At 44.2% G+C, this 16,782-nt stretch overlaps 2 protein-coding genes across 2 annotated transcripts; both read left to right on the forward strand.

The window, feature by feature from the left end:
• The first annotated feature begins 10,073 nt into the window (after nucleotides 1-10,073).
• On the forward strand, nucleotides 10,074-10,774 carry LOC149187370 (uncharacterized). The gene is made up of 2 exons (XM_089409646.1): nucleotides 10,074-10,673; nucleotides 10,766-10,774. Exons 1-2 carry the CDS (start codon nucleotides 10,074-10,076, stop codon nucleotides 10,772-10,774), a joined length of 609 nt encoding a protein of 202 aa, XP_089265772.1.
• Nucleotides 10,775-11,545: 771 nt separating this feature from the next.
• Nucleotides 11,546-16,655, forward strand: LOC149187371 (uncharacterized). Its single transcript, XM_089409647.1, has 2 exons — nucleotides 11,546-15,475; nucleotides 15,588-16,655. Exons 1-2 carry the CDS (start codon nucleotides 11,546-11,548, stop codon nucleotides 16,653-16,655), a joined length of 4,998 nt encoding a protein of 1,665 aa, XP_089265773.1.
• Nucleotides 16,656-16,782: the final 127 nt, after the last annotated feature.

Raw genomic sequence — 16,782 nt, forward strand, 5'->3', positions numbered from 1 at the left:
CACACCTTTTTTATTTTATTTGTAGGAGCTTGATATTGAATGTGAGGTATCTCTGAAATTTTGGATCTCCAAGGCCTGAATTGCAAGCTGTGGTATCCTTCTGAGTTCTCTTTCCAACGCCACCAGTCTAATCGAAATTGGATTCTCCAAAAAAGAGTTATGCCCAATCTCCCAAGATGACCTGATTATACACTTTTTCAGTAGAGTGAACTTGTACGAAGTGCCACGTGTCATTGTGTCAACCTTCCGACCTGAAAACGACGCACAAAAATCTACAGTCCGTCCTCTTTCTGTAACTTCTTACGAAATTTCAATTTGATACTCAGAGAGAAAGTTATGACGATTTTCCCAAGGTCACCTGTTTTGGATGTAATCTAGGATCCTGGAAAAAACCTAACTTCCTTGGATAATATCTTTGAAAATATAGTGATACAAGCTCTGAAATTTGGACCCGAGGGTCATCAAGATTTCGTCTCAAATGGGTGTTTTTTTTCATATTCTAAAACATCGTATAAAAAACATTACAGAGAAAATACCACGATGACATGTTTGGAGTAGCAAAACCCTAGAATCCAAACCTTTGATACCAAATGTTATGCAACCAACTCACAAAATAGAAAAAATATATAGATCAATGACTTTAGAATAAGCCTCTTTGAGGGGGAAACCTCCTTTACATTACACAAATGAACAATTGTTGGATGATTAAAATGAAAAAACCTCCTTTCTATATATAGGAGTCTAAAGGGTCACAATATAATCAAAGCCGACATAATAATAATAATATAAGGGCACAACAATAACAATAGTGGGCTTCTATGGGGCACAATAACAACAATATGGGGACAATTGGGGCACAACACTAACAATAAGGGGCTACAATGACAATAGTAATGGGGAAATCACTAGTATTATAGGGACCTAACAAAAACATGGAGAGGATCAACCCGACACTGGAGCGATGGTGCCCCCCCGCAGTTGGAAACCCTGATCCTCTGACTGCGCTTGGCAGGCCCTGCCGGGCCGCAGCCTCTGCTGCGTGCCTTCCCCTCCGCTGTTCGCACCCCCTACAACCTGGGCCTCTTGCCCTGCCTCTCTCAGCTCGCGCTGCCCCCGCGGGCAGCTTTCGACCGCTCCCTCTCAGCTGGGCCTCCCGCCCTTTCATCCTTCTTTCCGTCTTCTGAGGAGCTCCACAGGCGCGATGGGCTCTCTAGATCCGGGACAGGCCGACATGGAGAAGGCTTTTGCATCACTAATCCCAGAGAACATTACGGAACGAATCCGACCTTCCGCCTCAAAATTCATCAAGAAGCTCGATGAAATCCCGGAAATCCCTCTCCCCCCATCTCTCCCAAGGAGATCCGCTGTAGCCTTGGCAGAAAGGGGTCTGGTTGGTCAGTTCACGGGACTATGGCCCTCCCCCAGAACGGTCCAGCGCTGGGTGGAAAGAAACTGGAACGCTATGGTCCAGGGGAAAATAGCGATAAGGTTTTGTGGAAGAGGCTTCTTCACATTCCTCTTCGAATCAGTGGAGGACCGAAACTTAATCTTCAGGAATGGTCCATATTTCATGGACACTAGAGGTCTGTACCTCAATCGCTGGACCCCGGACTTCGACCCAGAAATGGATGTCCCCAACGCAGTCCCGGTTTGGGTTCGTCTTCCACACCTGCCGCTCCACTGCTGGGCAGACGAATCAGTCAGAGCCATTGGTAACGCAATAGGAAAATACGTGGATAGATCGGAGCCAAAAGAAAACATGCATGCATGTGCGAGGATCTGTGTAGAAGTGGACTTGGGCAAAGGGCTACCAGAGGCAGTCAAGCTCAGAGTGGATCAGTGGACGCATATCCAGCAGGTGGACTACGAGCAACTTCCCTTCAAATGTAAGGTATGTCATGAATATGGTCATTTTGCAAATAGGTGCTCTAAAGCCAGATCAGAAAATAATACCAACCCTGAATCCCCAGAGGAAGCATGGGAAGTCGTCAGGAAGAAAAAGAAATCAAACCCTCCCCCCGAACCAGAGGCTCCTCTTTCCGAAACCCCTCTCCCCTCCTCTGTCCCTGCAAGCTTAGACCATTCCATCCCCTCATCCTCCAATCCCTTCGAAACCCTAGCCTCAGAGGAACCCTCATCTCCCCCTCCATCCCCCAAGGGCAAAAGAACCCCCCCTTCCTCCCCCACTCAGGCTTCCCCTCCTCAGACAGTGGAAAGAATCTTGACAAGAAACAAGACAAAGGAAAACATCGCAGCCACGGATCCCCCAAGGAAAGTAGGAAGAAAATCGAACAAGGAAATAAGAGACGAGAATGCAGCAAGAGAGATGACCACCGGAACTCAACAACCAATAGATACATATCTGGACAAGAACAAGGGAAGTGGCGAGAAGCTGAAGGAGAAAAGTGGGACTCACAACAAATCAGGTAAATGATGATTTTGGTCTCCTGGAACTGTAGGGGGATGGGCTCCTCCCTTAAGGCAAACGCAGTCCGAGATCTAATCAAATCAGAACAACCAGACTTCCTCCTACTCCAGGAGACCAAAATCAGCGACCAAGAATTTCAACAAAGCATATCAAAGAACAGAAGGTATGAAGGAATAGCCACGAGCGCCTCAGGAGCATCAGGAGGCATAGGAATATTATGGAAAAAAAGCAATTGGACCCTTATAAGAAACAACCAAAACAGGTGGTGGATCAGAATTGACATGCAAAGTTCAGATCAGAAGGAGGAATTCACAATTTACAATGTATACGCACCTCCCCACTTCAGAGACAAAGCCACATGTTGGGACTCTCTGAAAATGGACATTGAGGCCTCTCAAGGGAAGAAGATCTTCCTTGGAGGAGACTTGAACCTAATCAGGAACGCAGAGGAAAAATTAGGAGGGAAATACTTCACAGATCCATTCAGAGATAAACTAGAGGAAATCATCCAAGCTCATAAATTCATAGATATCCCTCCACAAAATGGACGCTACACGTGGTCAAACAAGAGGACAGGAAGGAATAATATCAAGGAGAGACTTGATAGAATTCTTGTTCAGGAGAGTGCAGCAGTAAACTTCCAAAGGATCCACAGTACAATCATTCAGGGATACACTTCGGATCACAAGCCCGTGGCATTGCATCTAGAGAAAGAAGAGGACCTGGGCCCGTTATCATTCAAATACAGCAAGGATTGGGACAACAACGAGGATTTCAAAGCCCTGGTGAAAGAAACATGGAGGACAGAGATAATAGGATCTCCTCATTTTGTCTGGGAATCAAAGATCAAACACTTAAGAATTGCCATAAAAAACTGGGTTAGAAACCACGCAAATGAGGATAGGAAGGCAAAGCTCGAGCTGCAAAGAGCCTTGGAGAAATGGAACCAGGACAAGGAGTCAGTTCAAGAAACGGAGGAAGATCAAAAGGTAGAAGGGGAGCTGTACAAAGCATTATACTACCAGCACCGAAAAGAAGAGGAGGAGCTAAGGCAAAAGTCCAGATGCCTCTGGCTCAACTCGGGGGACAAAAATACATCGTTTTTTCACAATTGTCTCAAGGTACGGAGAGCTGGAAATAATATAGATAAGATAACCTTCAATGAGAAAGAGATAACAGACAGAGAGGAAATTAAGGAGGCTGCCACAAAACATTTCCACTCGCTGCTCTCAGCTGACCCGCAGTATGAAGACAACCCAGATTTCATCAACATCATCGAAAAGAAGGTTACAGAAGCTCAAAACAGCGATTTGGACAAAGAAATATCCATAGAAGAGGTGGAATGGTCAATTAACAGCATGCCCCTTGACAAAGCCCCAGGGCCAGACGGTTTCACGGTAAGTTTCTACAAAACTCATTGGGAAATCATCAAAAAAGATTTTCTCAGAATGGTGAGAAACTTCCACCTAAAAAACAAATTGGGCAGCAGTGTCAAATCCTCGTTTCTAGCTCTCATCCCAAAAGAGCCAAGCCCCCAATCCTTTGATAGGTTCAGACCTATCTCTTTATGCAATGTCTCTTACAAAATTATTTCAAAGATCCTGGCAAATAGGCTGAAACAAATTCTACCCTCAATTATCTCGGACAACCAAGGAGGGTTCCTCCCCAAGAGACACATTACTGATAATGTAATTTTGATACAAGAGGCAATACACAGCAGCATAGCTAGAAAGGAGAAAGGCATGATAATAAAGCTGGACATGGCCAGCGCTTTTGACAGGGTAAATCACTCCTTTTTGGAGAAAGTGCTGGCAAAATTTGGGGTCTCAAGACTCTTCATCGAAAGGGTCATGGAATGTGTTTCTCAGAACTGGACAGCTCCACTAATCAATGGGAGGCCGTGCAGAGCTTTCAAAAGCTCTAGAGGATTGAGGCAAGGCTGCCCTCTGTCCCCCTTCCTCTATATTATCATGGCGGAAACTCTAAGTCTGCATTTGGAAAACAAGAGAAGGGCGAAGGAAATAACTGGAGTGGAAATAATAAGAGGAGCTAAAGGGATCAATCATTCCCTATTTGCAGACGACACACTGCTAATAGGTGGAGCCTCAAGCCTTATGGCAAGAAGATTCAAGGCCATCCTGGACCTATTCCTACAAGCCTCGGGGGGCAAATTAAACAACAACAAATGCAAGATATATACATGGAACGTTCCAAGATATATAACTCAAAGGATCTCTTTGATTTTGGAAATCCCAGCCCAATCAAGTTGGTCACACTTTATGTATTTAGGACTCCCGCTTGCGAGAGAGTCAATCAAAAGTGAAGTATGGGTCAAACTAGTAGAGAAGATGAGAGGGAAACTTCAAGGTTGGGGGATGCAATGGCTCAATCTAGCTGGCAGAACTACCCTTATCAAATCCATCCTTTCAGCCCTCCCTATCTATCAATTCGCCATAACGCTTGCCCCCTCAAGCATCCACAAACATATGGAGCTGATCCTCAGAAGCTTCCTTTGGAAGGGCGGAAAGCAAGAATCAAAAAAGTTCAGCCTTGTTAAGTGGGAAAAGGTCATCCTTCCCATTGAAAAAGGAGGCCTGGGAATTAGAGTCCCTAGACTTGCAAACTTGGCAATGGGATTCAAGTTAATATGGAGAATTTTAACCGAGAAGGGCTTATGGTGGACGGAGGTTCTCAAAAAGAAGTACTTGAGCGGGAGCAACAGCAACATACTCTCAGACACAATCATAGAAAGGCAGTGCACTCCGGTCTGGAAGCTGATCAAGAAGACTTTGCCTCTCCTCAAGTCTCACATCTCTAAAGCCCCTGGCAACGGGAAACAAACCAGCATATGGGGGGACAGAATTATGGGCCAGGAAGCCAAGGAAAAACTCCCCCATCTGAGACCGCTGCATCAGTGGATGTTAGCCACAAATCTCACTACTCTCTTTGACATCTCTAAGTGGGATCAAGGCAGATGGAAAGGATGGCAATTAAGGCACCTCCCGGATGGACTAAAGGATCTTTGGAACAACCTCAAACTCTCATTGGCAGGAGCAGCTCCCTCAAGCATAGGAAAAGATGACAGCTACATATGGGACCCTAATGGAGGCAATTATTCGGTCAAGGAAGGGTATAAAGCGCTCCAAAACCAAGCAGGGATAAACAACTGGCAATATCACAAGAATGCCTGGAAAGTTGAGAGCCTTCCGAAGATTAAATTCTTCAATTGGACCTTGCTCCATGGCAAGCTCCTTACAGCAGAAAACCTTAGAAAAAAGGGGATCCAGGGGCCCTCCATTTGCTTCATGTGCAAGAAAGAGGAAGAAAATCTCAACCATTTATTCATAGAATGCCCAATTGCTTCGTCCTGCTGGAAACTCATAACCCATCCTCTTGAGATCGGGGATCTCCCCAACCAGGTCACTCTCCTTCAGAAAGGATGGGGAAGGCTCTTCCCTTCCGCAAACAAAAACATGACCCTCGCAAAGAGAATCTGGTCCAGCATTCCTTCCAACCTATGCTGGCAGTTATGGCTTGCCAGAAACGCAAGCATTTTTAAAGATAAAAAACCTAGTGTTCCAAGTATCCTGGCTAAAGCTACTGCGCTCATAACGGAAACCATTGAAGCAAATGGGATCCACCATGCTGATCAGGACTACACAGACAAGCAGGTGAAAGAATGGATACAAAGATTCAACTACAGGATAATACCAAAATGCACCCCAATCAAAGGCTATGGACAGAAGGACTGGAAGATCAGGGGGTCAAAAGAGGAAGTAAACAAATGGATACAAAGGCAAAAGAAGCACACGCTTCACTTCGATGGGGCCTCTAAAAACAATCCAGGCATAGCTGGAGCAGGGGAGTAATAAGGGACCCCCAAGGTAGAACGATGGCCACTTATGAATGGAGCTTGGGGAATTTGTCAAACAATAAAGCTGAGGCCTATAGTCTCCTGCTGGGGGTCTCCATAGCATGGAAAATGGGCATCCAAAACCTCCTTGTGTTGGGGGACTCAGCTATCCTTATTGCTGCAATGAACACAGGGAACAACTTCAAGCAATGTGCTCTGAATAGAATAAAAGACAGAATTTCGGAACAAGCCAGGGGTATGGGCAATGTAACCTACAAACACATCCTCAGATTACACAACACGACCGCTGATGAGTTGGCCAACAAGGCCATAAGAAGACCCACGGGACAGGTGAGGGAGAATGAGGAAATCTATGAACAAGACATCCCTTAGTCAACTCGTGATCTCCATGTATCTGACTAGAGGTCACCTCAGGCATCCAACTCGAGATAATAATGCAGAGCATCAACGATCCTCTGCTCTCCAAATCCCTCTCGACTGCCAAAACGGGGCAAACAGGACGGTAAATCGACTCCAGGATCCGAGCAATGAAGCTTTCATCAGGGTCCTCTTCGACACACTTCAGGAAGTGATAGAAGGCGTGACAGCGCCCATACCTGCTTCAGACTTCAAGGACAGCGACACATCATCTCAAATCCTTCTTTGACAGATAAGATCAGATCCTCCACTCCCAAGCACGAGTGGGAGAATGCCTGCCTCAGCCTTTTAAATCTCAGTAAGCCTACCACGGTTCCCTCAATCCATCCCAGAGAGAATCGGATAGCTCCTTCGTATCAGAGGAAAGGCTTAGGCGGTCTCCTTCATAGCAGCAAGGCCTGCACTGAGGCCCAAAGAAGCATTGAGACCCTCTCAGCTCATAGCAACCGTCGACATCCCTCCGCTCACTGTGACAGCCGGCATTGTTTTTGGCACTGCTTGTCGAGGGGAGACTCAACTGGTTCCTCTTTGCGCAGGGTAAACAATCTTTTCCCCATCTGTGGTTATTGTAAGACTAACCTTTGGGCTTTTGTTTCAAGCAGCGTGCGCGGTCAGCAACAGGGCTCCTACCTCCACTGTGCTCTAGACAAGCAGATCAACCTTAACATTGGCAAGCCTCCCACTTTCCTCGCCCTCGACAAAGGAAACAGTACTCCCAGCAAGATGGCGGATCAGCGTAACCAGCAAGCAAATCCGCAGCAACCAAGGAACCCAATGGACAACATCTTCAATAACAGAGACTGTCATATGTGTAAGGCTCATGTTGTTATGATTAACGCCCTGAAGAAACAGGTGGATGAACTAACGGAGGATTATCATGCGGACAGAAACTCCAAACGTAAGAAGTTGGAGAAGAGGAAAAAAGACATTGAAGACCTCAAAGATCGCTGCATACACATGGAAGCAGTAATAGATCATCTCCGCACCTTAACAGAAAGCCAGCAAGGAGAAGCTTCAACTCGAGCGAGCCGTAGGGGACCTCTCCCCGAGGACTCGGTCACCCAACATTCCCCTTAGCCCTCATGCACTGCAAATACAGTTGGATAGGAGGATCCTATGTAAGGCAATATAGCCGTTTATGTTCAGCTTTAAATATAGATAAGAGGAGCCAAGAGAACTACGGGTCTGCGTACCCAATTTTGAATAGCATCTCTCGGAACTCCCCTCTTATTGTAATAGAAATTTGAATCACAAGTTTTATAATAGACAAGTAGACGATATTGTTAAAAAAAAAAAAAAAACAAAAACATGGAACAATGTTCTTATCCATGAAGATTTAACCCCAAATTACCATGGAGATTCTTAAAGATTTTGTTACAACACCATGGCTTATCAATACCATGTGCCCAAAAAATCATAAATCATTTCATATGACACTAGTTCATATGACCATTTTTTAATTAATCAATTGAATTAAAAAAGAAAAAATAAAAAATGGCATAACTAATTTGGAGAGAAATCTCAGCCTTTAATTTGTGTATACTACTAAGAATATTCTAAAATATTCCATGGAGGTTAAAACCCCACCATCAACGTAATAATTATTGATAATTAAATTAAAATTTTGGAAGCCCTATTCCAAAACAGACATGCCTATTAATGTGACACTTTATTTTTGCATTGAATGTGAGGTGAGTGAGTGGTGAATAAACCCATAAGGTGGACAAAGAGGGTTTACAATGCATTTCTTATCACTTTAAAAGTTTTTCTTAGCTTAAAAAATAGTCTTTATGGGTGAGTGGTGAATAATCTACATGATAGTACAAAGAGGGCTTATGGCTCATTGCCTATTACACTAAAAGTTTTATCAAATTTTTAAAATTAGATTTGCAGTGTAAGTCTTTTAGTTGATATGAAAACATTTCCCCTCATCCCAATACTAAGATGCCATGATGATGATATAACAACATCCTCTATAACTCAAATACTAACATTATACCATGCCTTGTGGGCCTTTTCTGGTAATAATAGGTCACTTGCTGTTATTCATAAAGTGTATTACAAATTATTCGGATGATAACATATTTAGTTGGAGAAAGGAATAATGTAAACACAAAAGGAAACTCTCCACTATGATATTGTCACTTTCCATTTAGGAATTGTGATGAATGCGATAATATCTTAACAATCATTAATGTTAATATTAAAACAAGTGTTAGGTAGTAGATAGTCCCTATCGCTTAGTTTAAATATAACTAAATTAAATTAAAAATACTGAATTCAAGTTAGTGTTAAGGTTTAGAATCTGGTTAATTTAGATTTTATTGATTAGTAAATTGATGTATTTTGTTGAGGGAACACACTAATTTTGTAAGGTAAACACGAGTAAAACAAGAAAATTCAACTGCAGATAATCTGCAAGGCCAATGGAGTGTGGAATAAAGGAAATCTATTATATGAGACTGGTGTCCTGAATCCTTGACAAAGAAACCCTGTAAATAACCTGTGAATTTGGGAGCGATGAGTAAGGAACACATTAATTTTGTAAGGTAAACACGAGTAAAATAAGAAAATTCAACTCCAGATAATCTATAAGGCGGATGGAATGCGGAGTAAATGAAATCTATTATGAGAAACCTTAGGAGGAATTATCTTGCCCAAGAAACCCATTTGGCTTCTTGCATATATGCATCAATAAAACCCTTCCACTAGGTAGGCACAAGAACAAGCAAAACAACATTAACTGATCATCACTTAGTGAAATATTTCTCCTAGTTCATTCGAGACATTGTTAAGTAATGCATGATATACATGCATGTTGGCGCTAGCACTAAAGTGCATGCCAAATACACATGGGGTATGGAAGTTTACGTGAAAGCACGCCTAGAGCGATTACTTCGAAGAACCCTGCAAATAGAAGCAAAGCTAAGCTACTCTTGTTTAAAAATATTGATATATAAACAAGTCTCATATGAAATGACTTATGATTTTTTAGGCATGTGATATTGATAAGTCATAGTATTGTAATAAATCATATTTATATCAATAATAAATCTCCTCCTCTGCTGCTGGGCCGTAGCTCTCTGCTTCTGATCCCCTTCGTCCAGGGCCTCCTGCCCTCTCTGCACCCGGGCCTCCTGGCCTCTTCTTGCCTGATCGGGCCTCCTGCCCTCTCCGCTCTCGGGCCTCCTGCCCTTTCCGAGGCAGCCCTGAGGCTGGCTGCTGCCCCCCGCTGCCTTCCCTCCTTTTCAAGGCCCCCTGCCTTCTACTTCTTCGGGCCTCCTGGCCTCCTAGCAAGCTGCCTGCGAGCCCCTGCGTGGACCAATGGAACCGCCTTCTCATGAGCAAGCAGAAATGGAGAAAGCCTTTGCATCTCTCATTCCAGAGAGCAACAAGGAAAGGATCCGCCCTTCAGCCTCAAAGTTTGTCAAAAAGTTGGATGAAATCCCGGAAGTCTCTCTTCCCCCAGCACTTCCAAGAAGAGCTGCTGTGGCTCTTGCAGAACGTGGCCTGGTTGGACAGTTCACGGGGTTATGGCCTTCCCCCCGCACGGTCCAACGATGGGTGGAAAGAAACTGGAATGCGATGGTCCAAGGGAAAATCGCAATAAGGTTTTGCGGAAGGGGGTTCTTCACCTTCCTCTTTGAATCAGTGGAGGATCGTAACCTCATCTTCAGAAACGGACCCTATTTCATGGACACCAGAGGACTTTATCTCAATCGCTGGACTCCTGATTTCGACCCAGAAATGGACGTCCCCAATGCGGTCCCTGTCTGGGTTCGCCTGCCACACCTACCGCTCCACTGTTGGGGAGACGAATCTGTACGTGCTATCGGGAACGCAGTAGGGAAATATGTAGACAGATCGGAGCCAAAGGAGAATATGCATGCTTGTGCAAGGATATGCGTAGAAGTAGATCTGGGCAAAGGCTTACCAGAGGCAATCAAACTCAAAGTAGACCAGTGGACGCACATTCAGCAAGTGGACTACGAGCAGCTCCCCTTCAAGTGTAAGGTATGTCATGAATACGGTCATTTTGCTAACAGATGCAGTAAATCTAGAACAGAAGATATTAGCAATAATGAAACCCCTAAGGAAGCATGGGAAATAGTCAGGAAAAAAAAAAAGATAAACCCTCCCCCGGAATCACCTGAGCCCTCATCGGAAACCCCATTCCCTTCCATGCACCCATCTAGTTCTGGGCCTCCCATCCCCTCCTCCTCTAATCCCTTTGAATCCCTGGCTTCAGAGGAACCTCCATCCCCTCCTCCGTCCCCCAAGGGCCCCAGAACCTCCCCCTCTTCTCCCCGCCCGGCCTCCCCCCCTCCAACAGTGGAGCGAATTCTAACTAGAAATAAAACAAAGGAAAACATCTCAGCCACGGATCCTCCGAGAAAAGTAGGAAGGAAATCAAACAAAGAAATAAGAGATGAGAATGCGGCAAAAGAAATGGCCACAGGGACCTAGCAACCAATGGACACTTATCTTGATAAGACCAAAGGAAGCGGGGAGAAATTGAAGGAGAAAAGTGGGATCCACAACAAATCAGGTAAATGATGATTTTGGTCTCTTGGAACTGTAGGGGGATGGGCTCCTCCCTAAAAGAAAACGCAGTCCGAGACCTTATTAAAGCAGAACACCCAGACTTCCTCCTACTCCAGGAGACCAAAATCAGTGAACAAGAATTCCAAAACAGCCTGATAAGAAATAGAAAATATGAAGGAATAGCCACGAGTGCAATAGGAGCATCAGGAGGCATAGGGGCAATATGGAACAAAAGTAATTGGAGACTCATAGACAACAAGCAAAGCAGATGGTGGATCAGAATGGATATGCAAAGCACAGACAAGAAGGAGGAATACACAATATACAACGTATATGCTCCCCCACACTTCAGGGACAAAGCTTCTTGTTGGGACTCCCTAATTGAAGATCTTGAGACAGCACAGGGGAGGAATATTTTCCTAGGCGGGGATCTCAACCTAATAAGGAATGCAGAGGAGAAACTAGGAGGGAAATTTATTATGGATCCCTATAGAGAAAAATTGGAGGACATTATACAAACACATAACCTCATAGACATACCTCCCCAAAATGGTCGCTACACTTGGTCAAACAAAAGAACAGGTAGGAATAATATCAAAGAGAGACTTGATAGAATTTTAGTACAGGAGAGAACAGTCACCAGCTTCCAGAGGATCCGCAGCACAATAATACAGGGCTTCAACTCAGATCATAAACCAGTGGCGTTGTACTTAGACAAAGGAGAAGACATGGGTCCGCTGCCTTTCAAATATAACAGAGCATGGGATTCCAGCGAAGACTTCAAAACCACGATAAAAGAAGCATGGACAACAGAGATAACAGGCTCCCCCCACTTCGTTTGGGAAACAAAGATCAAACTGCTGCGGATTGCCATAAAGAAGTGGGCGAGGAACCACGTGATCGAGGAAAAGAAGGAAAAAAAGGAATTGCAAAGGAACTTAGAGCAGTGGAATCAGGAAAAGGAAGCTGTCCAAGAAACGGAGGAAGACCAGAGGAAAGAAAGCGAGCTGTACAAAGCACTTTACAATCAGCATCGTAAGGAAGAGGAAGAAATTAGACAGAAGTCGAGATGTTTATGGCTCAATTCTGGGGATAAAAACACCAAGTTTTTCCACAACAGTCTCAAAGTAAGGAGAGTTGGGAATAACATAGAAAGGGTAATGTTCGAAGGCAAAGAACTTACGGACCAAGAGGAAATCAAGGAGGCTGCTTCTAAACACTTCCAATCTCTTCTCACAGCTGATCCTCTCTACCAAGACAATCCAGAATTCACAAACATTATAGAGAGAAAGGTCTCAGAAGCACAAAATCGTGAGCTGGACAAAGAAATATCTATAGAGGAGATCGAATGGTCAGTCAATAGTATGCCTCTAGACAAAGCCCCCAGGCCTGATGGCTTCACGGTGAGCTTCTACAAAACTCACTGGGATATCATCAAGAAAGATTACATAAGAATGGTGAAAAACTTCCACTCAAAATGTAAAATGGGCAGCAGTATCAAGTCTTCGCATTTAGCGCTAATTCCAAAAGAACCCAATCCCAAATCCTTTGACAGGTTCAGACCGATTTCATTATGCAATGTCTCTTACAAAATTATCACTAAGATTCTGGCAAATAGGCTCAAAAAAATCCTTCCCTCTCTTATCTCCGATAACCAAGGAGGATTTCTCCCCAAGAGACATATAACAGACAATGTAATCCTGGTTCAGGAGACGATACACAGTAGCGTGGCTAGAAAGGAGAAGGGTATGATAATCAAGTTGGACATGGCGAATGCCTTTGACAGGGTAAATCACACATTTCTGCGGAATGTCCTTGAGAAGTTCGGTGTCTCAGAGCTCTTCATCAGCAGGATTATGGAAAGCATCTCACAAAATTGGACAGCCCCCTTAATCAATGGTAGGCCTTGCAGCGCTTTCAAGAGCTCAAGAGGCCTGAGGCAAGGATGCCCTCTCTCTCCCTTCCTCTACATCATCATGGCAGAAACTTTGAGTTTGCACCTGGAAAACAAGCGAAAGCTGAAGGAAATAACAGGAGTGGACATCATCCGAGGAGCAAAAGGGATCAACCACTCCTTATTTGCAGATGACACTCTATTAATCGGAGGTGCATCAAGCCTCATGGCCAGGAGATTCAAGACCATCCTGGACCTTTTCCTTCAAGCCTCGGGGGGCAAATTAAACAATAATAAGTGCATGATTTACACCTGGAATGTACCAAGATACATAACCCAAAGAATCTCACTAATAATGGAAATCCCAGCCCAATCTAATTGGTCTCATTTCATGTACTTAGGACTGCCTCTGGCCAAAGAGGCACTCAAAAATGAAGTTTGGATCAAGCTTATTGAGAAGCTAAGAGGGAAACTGCAGAGCTGGGGGATGTATTGGCTTAACTTGGCAGGCAGATCAATTCTCATTAAAGCCATTCTTTCAGCCCTCCCTATCTATCAATTTTCCATCACCCTCGCCCCTTCAAGCATACATAAACATATGGAACTGATTCTTAGAAGCTTCCTATGGAAGGGGGGAAAGCAAAACAACAAAAAATTCAGCTTGGTGAAATGGGAAAAGGTCATCCTTCCGATAGAAAATGGAGGGCTAGGAATCAGAATTCCTAGGCTGGCAAATATGGCAATGGGCTTCAAGTTAATATGGAGAATCTTAAAAGAGAAAGGGACCTGGTGGACAGAGGTCATCAAAAGGAAATATCTGAATGGGACCAACAGCAACATCCTCTCCGAAGCAATCACTGACAGACAATGTACCCCTGTTTGGAAATTAATAAAAAAAACTCTTCCCCTCCTCAAGTCTCACATCTCCACAGTCCCAGGTAATGGTAAGCATATCAATGTGTGGAAGGATAGAATTATGGGTACCGAAGCTAGGGAAAATTCCATCAATTTCAGACCTCTGCAGCAGTGGATGTCAGAAGTCAACCTTAAAACTCTTTTCGATATCTCACTCTGGGATCAAAACAGTTGGAAAGGATGGAGAACTTTGCACCTACCTACAGGTTTGGAGAATCTATGGAAAGACCTCAAGCTCTCTCTCACAGGTTCAGCTCCTACAAACAGAGTGATAGAGGATAACTATGTTTGGGATCCAACCGGAGGCAATTACACAGTGAAAGAAGGTTACAAGGCACTCCAAAATTCAACGGCAATCAACAATTGGCAACTCCACAAAGTAGCATGGAAAATTGAAAGCCTTCCTAAGATAAAATTTTTCAGTTGGACCTTGCTTCATGGCAAAATCTTGACAGCAGAAAACCTTAGGAAGAAAGGAATTCAGGGTCCATCACTTTGTTTCATGTGTAGGGAAGCGGAAGAAACCATCAACCACCTATTCATTGATTGCCCAGTAGCAAGATCCAGTTGGAAACTCATAATCAGTCCTCTAAATATTGGAGATCTTCCCAATCAGACTTCCCTCCTCCAGAAAGGTTGGGGGAAACTCTTCCCTTACGCCACCAAGAACATGAATCTAGCTAAGAGGATATGGACCAGCATCCCTTCAAATCTCTGCTGGCAGTTATGGTTAGCCAGGAACGAATGTATATTCAAAAACAAGAAACCTAGTATAGCTAGCATCCTGGCTAAAACAACTGCTATTATCGCTGAAACAATTGAAGCTAATGGGATTTCTCATGCAGACCCGGAATACAAAGAGGATAGGGTAAAGGAATGGATCGGGAGATTCAATTGCAAAACAAGAACAAAAAACATATCAAGAATAGGAGCAGGGCAGAATGATTGGAAACTCAGAGGGACAAAGGAGGAAATCCACAGTTGGGTCCAAAACCAAAAGCGGTTCACACTTTTCTTTGACGGGGCTTCGAAAAATAACCCAGGCAGAGCTGGAGCCGGGGGAATAATAAGAGATCCTCAAGGGAAAATAATTGTTACTTACGAGTGGGGTTTGGGCACCATGACGAATAATAAGGCTGAGGCTTATAGCCTTCTGTTGGGGATCTCCATCGCCCTGAAGTTAGGCATTCAAAATCTCTTAGTCATTGGAGACTCAGCGATCATCATTGCAGCAATGAACTCCGGAAAAGAATTCAGTCAAATCGCCTTAAACAGAATCAAAGGCCGAATTATGGATCAGATCAAGGGCATCAGCAAAGTGAATTACAAGCACGTTTTAAGAAACAATAATGCGGAAGCTGACGAGCAGGCAAACAAAGCCACGGGAAGACTCACGGGCCAGGTTAAGGAAAACAATGAAATATATGACAGGGATATTCCATAATAAAGACGTCCTCCCTTCGCAACGGACAATTGGTCACCTTAGGTATCCGTGTCAAAGCTGCTGGATTGAGATTATCTTATCTTCATCATACCATATCCTCCTCGACTGTCAAAACAGGCGTTATGGGACAGTGCATCGGTCTACGGATTCAAGGAATGTAGGCACGACGGGGATCCTCACAAAAATCAACCCAGACAATATCTCAGGGCGTGATCACGCCCATGCTGAAAACAGACTTCAAGGACAGGGGAAAAGCAACCCCAAAGATCTCTCGGACTTCAAAAATAGATTTACCACTGCTCGATTCAAGCATGAGCGAGCCCTCTTCGTTCCTATAAAAGACAGCGATTCCCTCAGGACTTTCACAACTCATGGTGATCAGAATCAGAGGCGAAGGGTTCTCTACAGGCGGGAGCTCCAGTTAGAAGGATCATCTCAGGATCATAAGGGCAATTACTTGCTCAAAGACAACACCGAGCCACTCTTGGTTTGCAGTCAAGACTTTCAGTTTCTCAGAGTCTACAGTGCCCTTCCAAATCCCAGGCATCGACTGAAGGCGCTCAACTCGATTCGGAACTCAGCTGCTCATCCACCATCCTGGGTAAACGTTTTTTTCCACTATAGTGCTTTTATCATTGCTAACAGTCTGGTTTTTGTATCTAGCTTCGTTCTGAGGCCCTTGGCAACTAATCCAGCGAGCAAGCAGATCAGTGGTATCGTTCTCACGCCCACTGCCACTTCAGAAATTCCTCGGGGTACTGCTGATTTAGAATCCCAATTCAGAATGGCGGATCAGCAAAATCAACCTGCTAATCAGGCTCAGCCCAGGAATTCTATGGGAAACATCTTCAACAATAAGGATTGTAACATGTGTAAAGCTCATGTAATCATGATAAATGCACTGAACAAACAGGTGAAGGAGCTGACCGAGGATTATCATGCTGATAGAAATTCCAAGCGCAAAAAATTGGAGAAAAGGAAGAAAGAGATCGAAGATTTAAAGGACCGCTGCATTCACATGGAAGCTGCCATAGACCACCTTCGCTCCCTCACCGAAAGCCAGCAGGCTGAAGCCTCAACTAGAGCAAGTAGGAGAGGGCCTCTCCCGGATGACTCTATTACCCAGCACTCCCCTTGATACTTATGCATTGTAAATTTCGTTGGCTAGGAGGCTCTTTTGTCAGGCAATATAGCCGTTTATTTCTAGTTCTGTGTTTAATCAATAGAAGCTACGAGGATTATGGGTCTGCGAACCCAATTTTGAA

Source organism: Pinus tabuliformis, chromosome 3_1, assembly GCF_031772625.1.
Source record: "Pinus tabuliformis cultivar Carrire ecotype Pingquan chromosome 3_1, CPIR1, whole genome shotgun sequence".
NCBI lineage: Eukaryota > Viridiplantae > Streptophyta > Pinopsida > Pinales > Pinaceae > Pinus > Pinus tabuliformis.

Excerpts from the sequence above, each read along its gene's own strand:
- LOC149187371 (XM_089409647.1), top strand. The coding sequence starts at position 11,546 with ATGGATATGCAAAGCACAGACAAGAAGGAGGAATACACAATATACAAC. Across the intron at positions 15,476-15,587 it reads CGGGAAGACTCACGGGCCAG|ATTATCTTATCTTCATCATA; the intron begins GTTAAGGAAAAC and ends TGCTGGATTGAG.
- LOC149187370 (XM_089409646.1), top strand. The coding sequence starts at position 10,074 with ATGGAGAAAGCCTTTGCATCTCTCATTCCAGAGAGCAACAAGGAAAGG.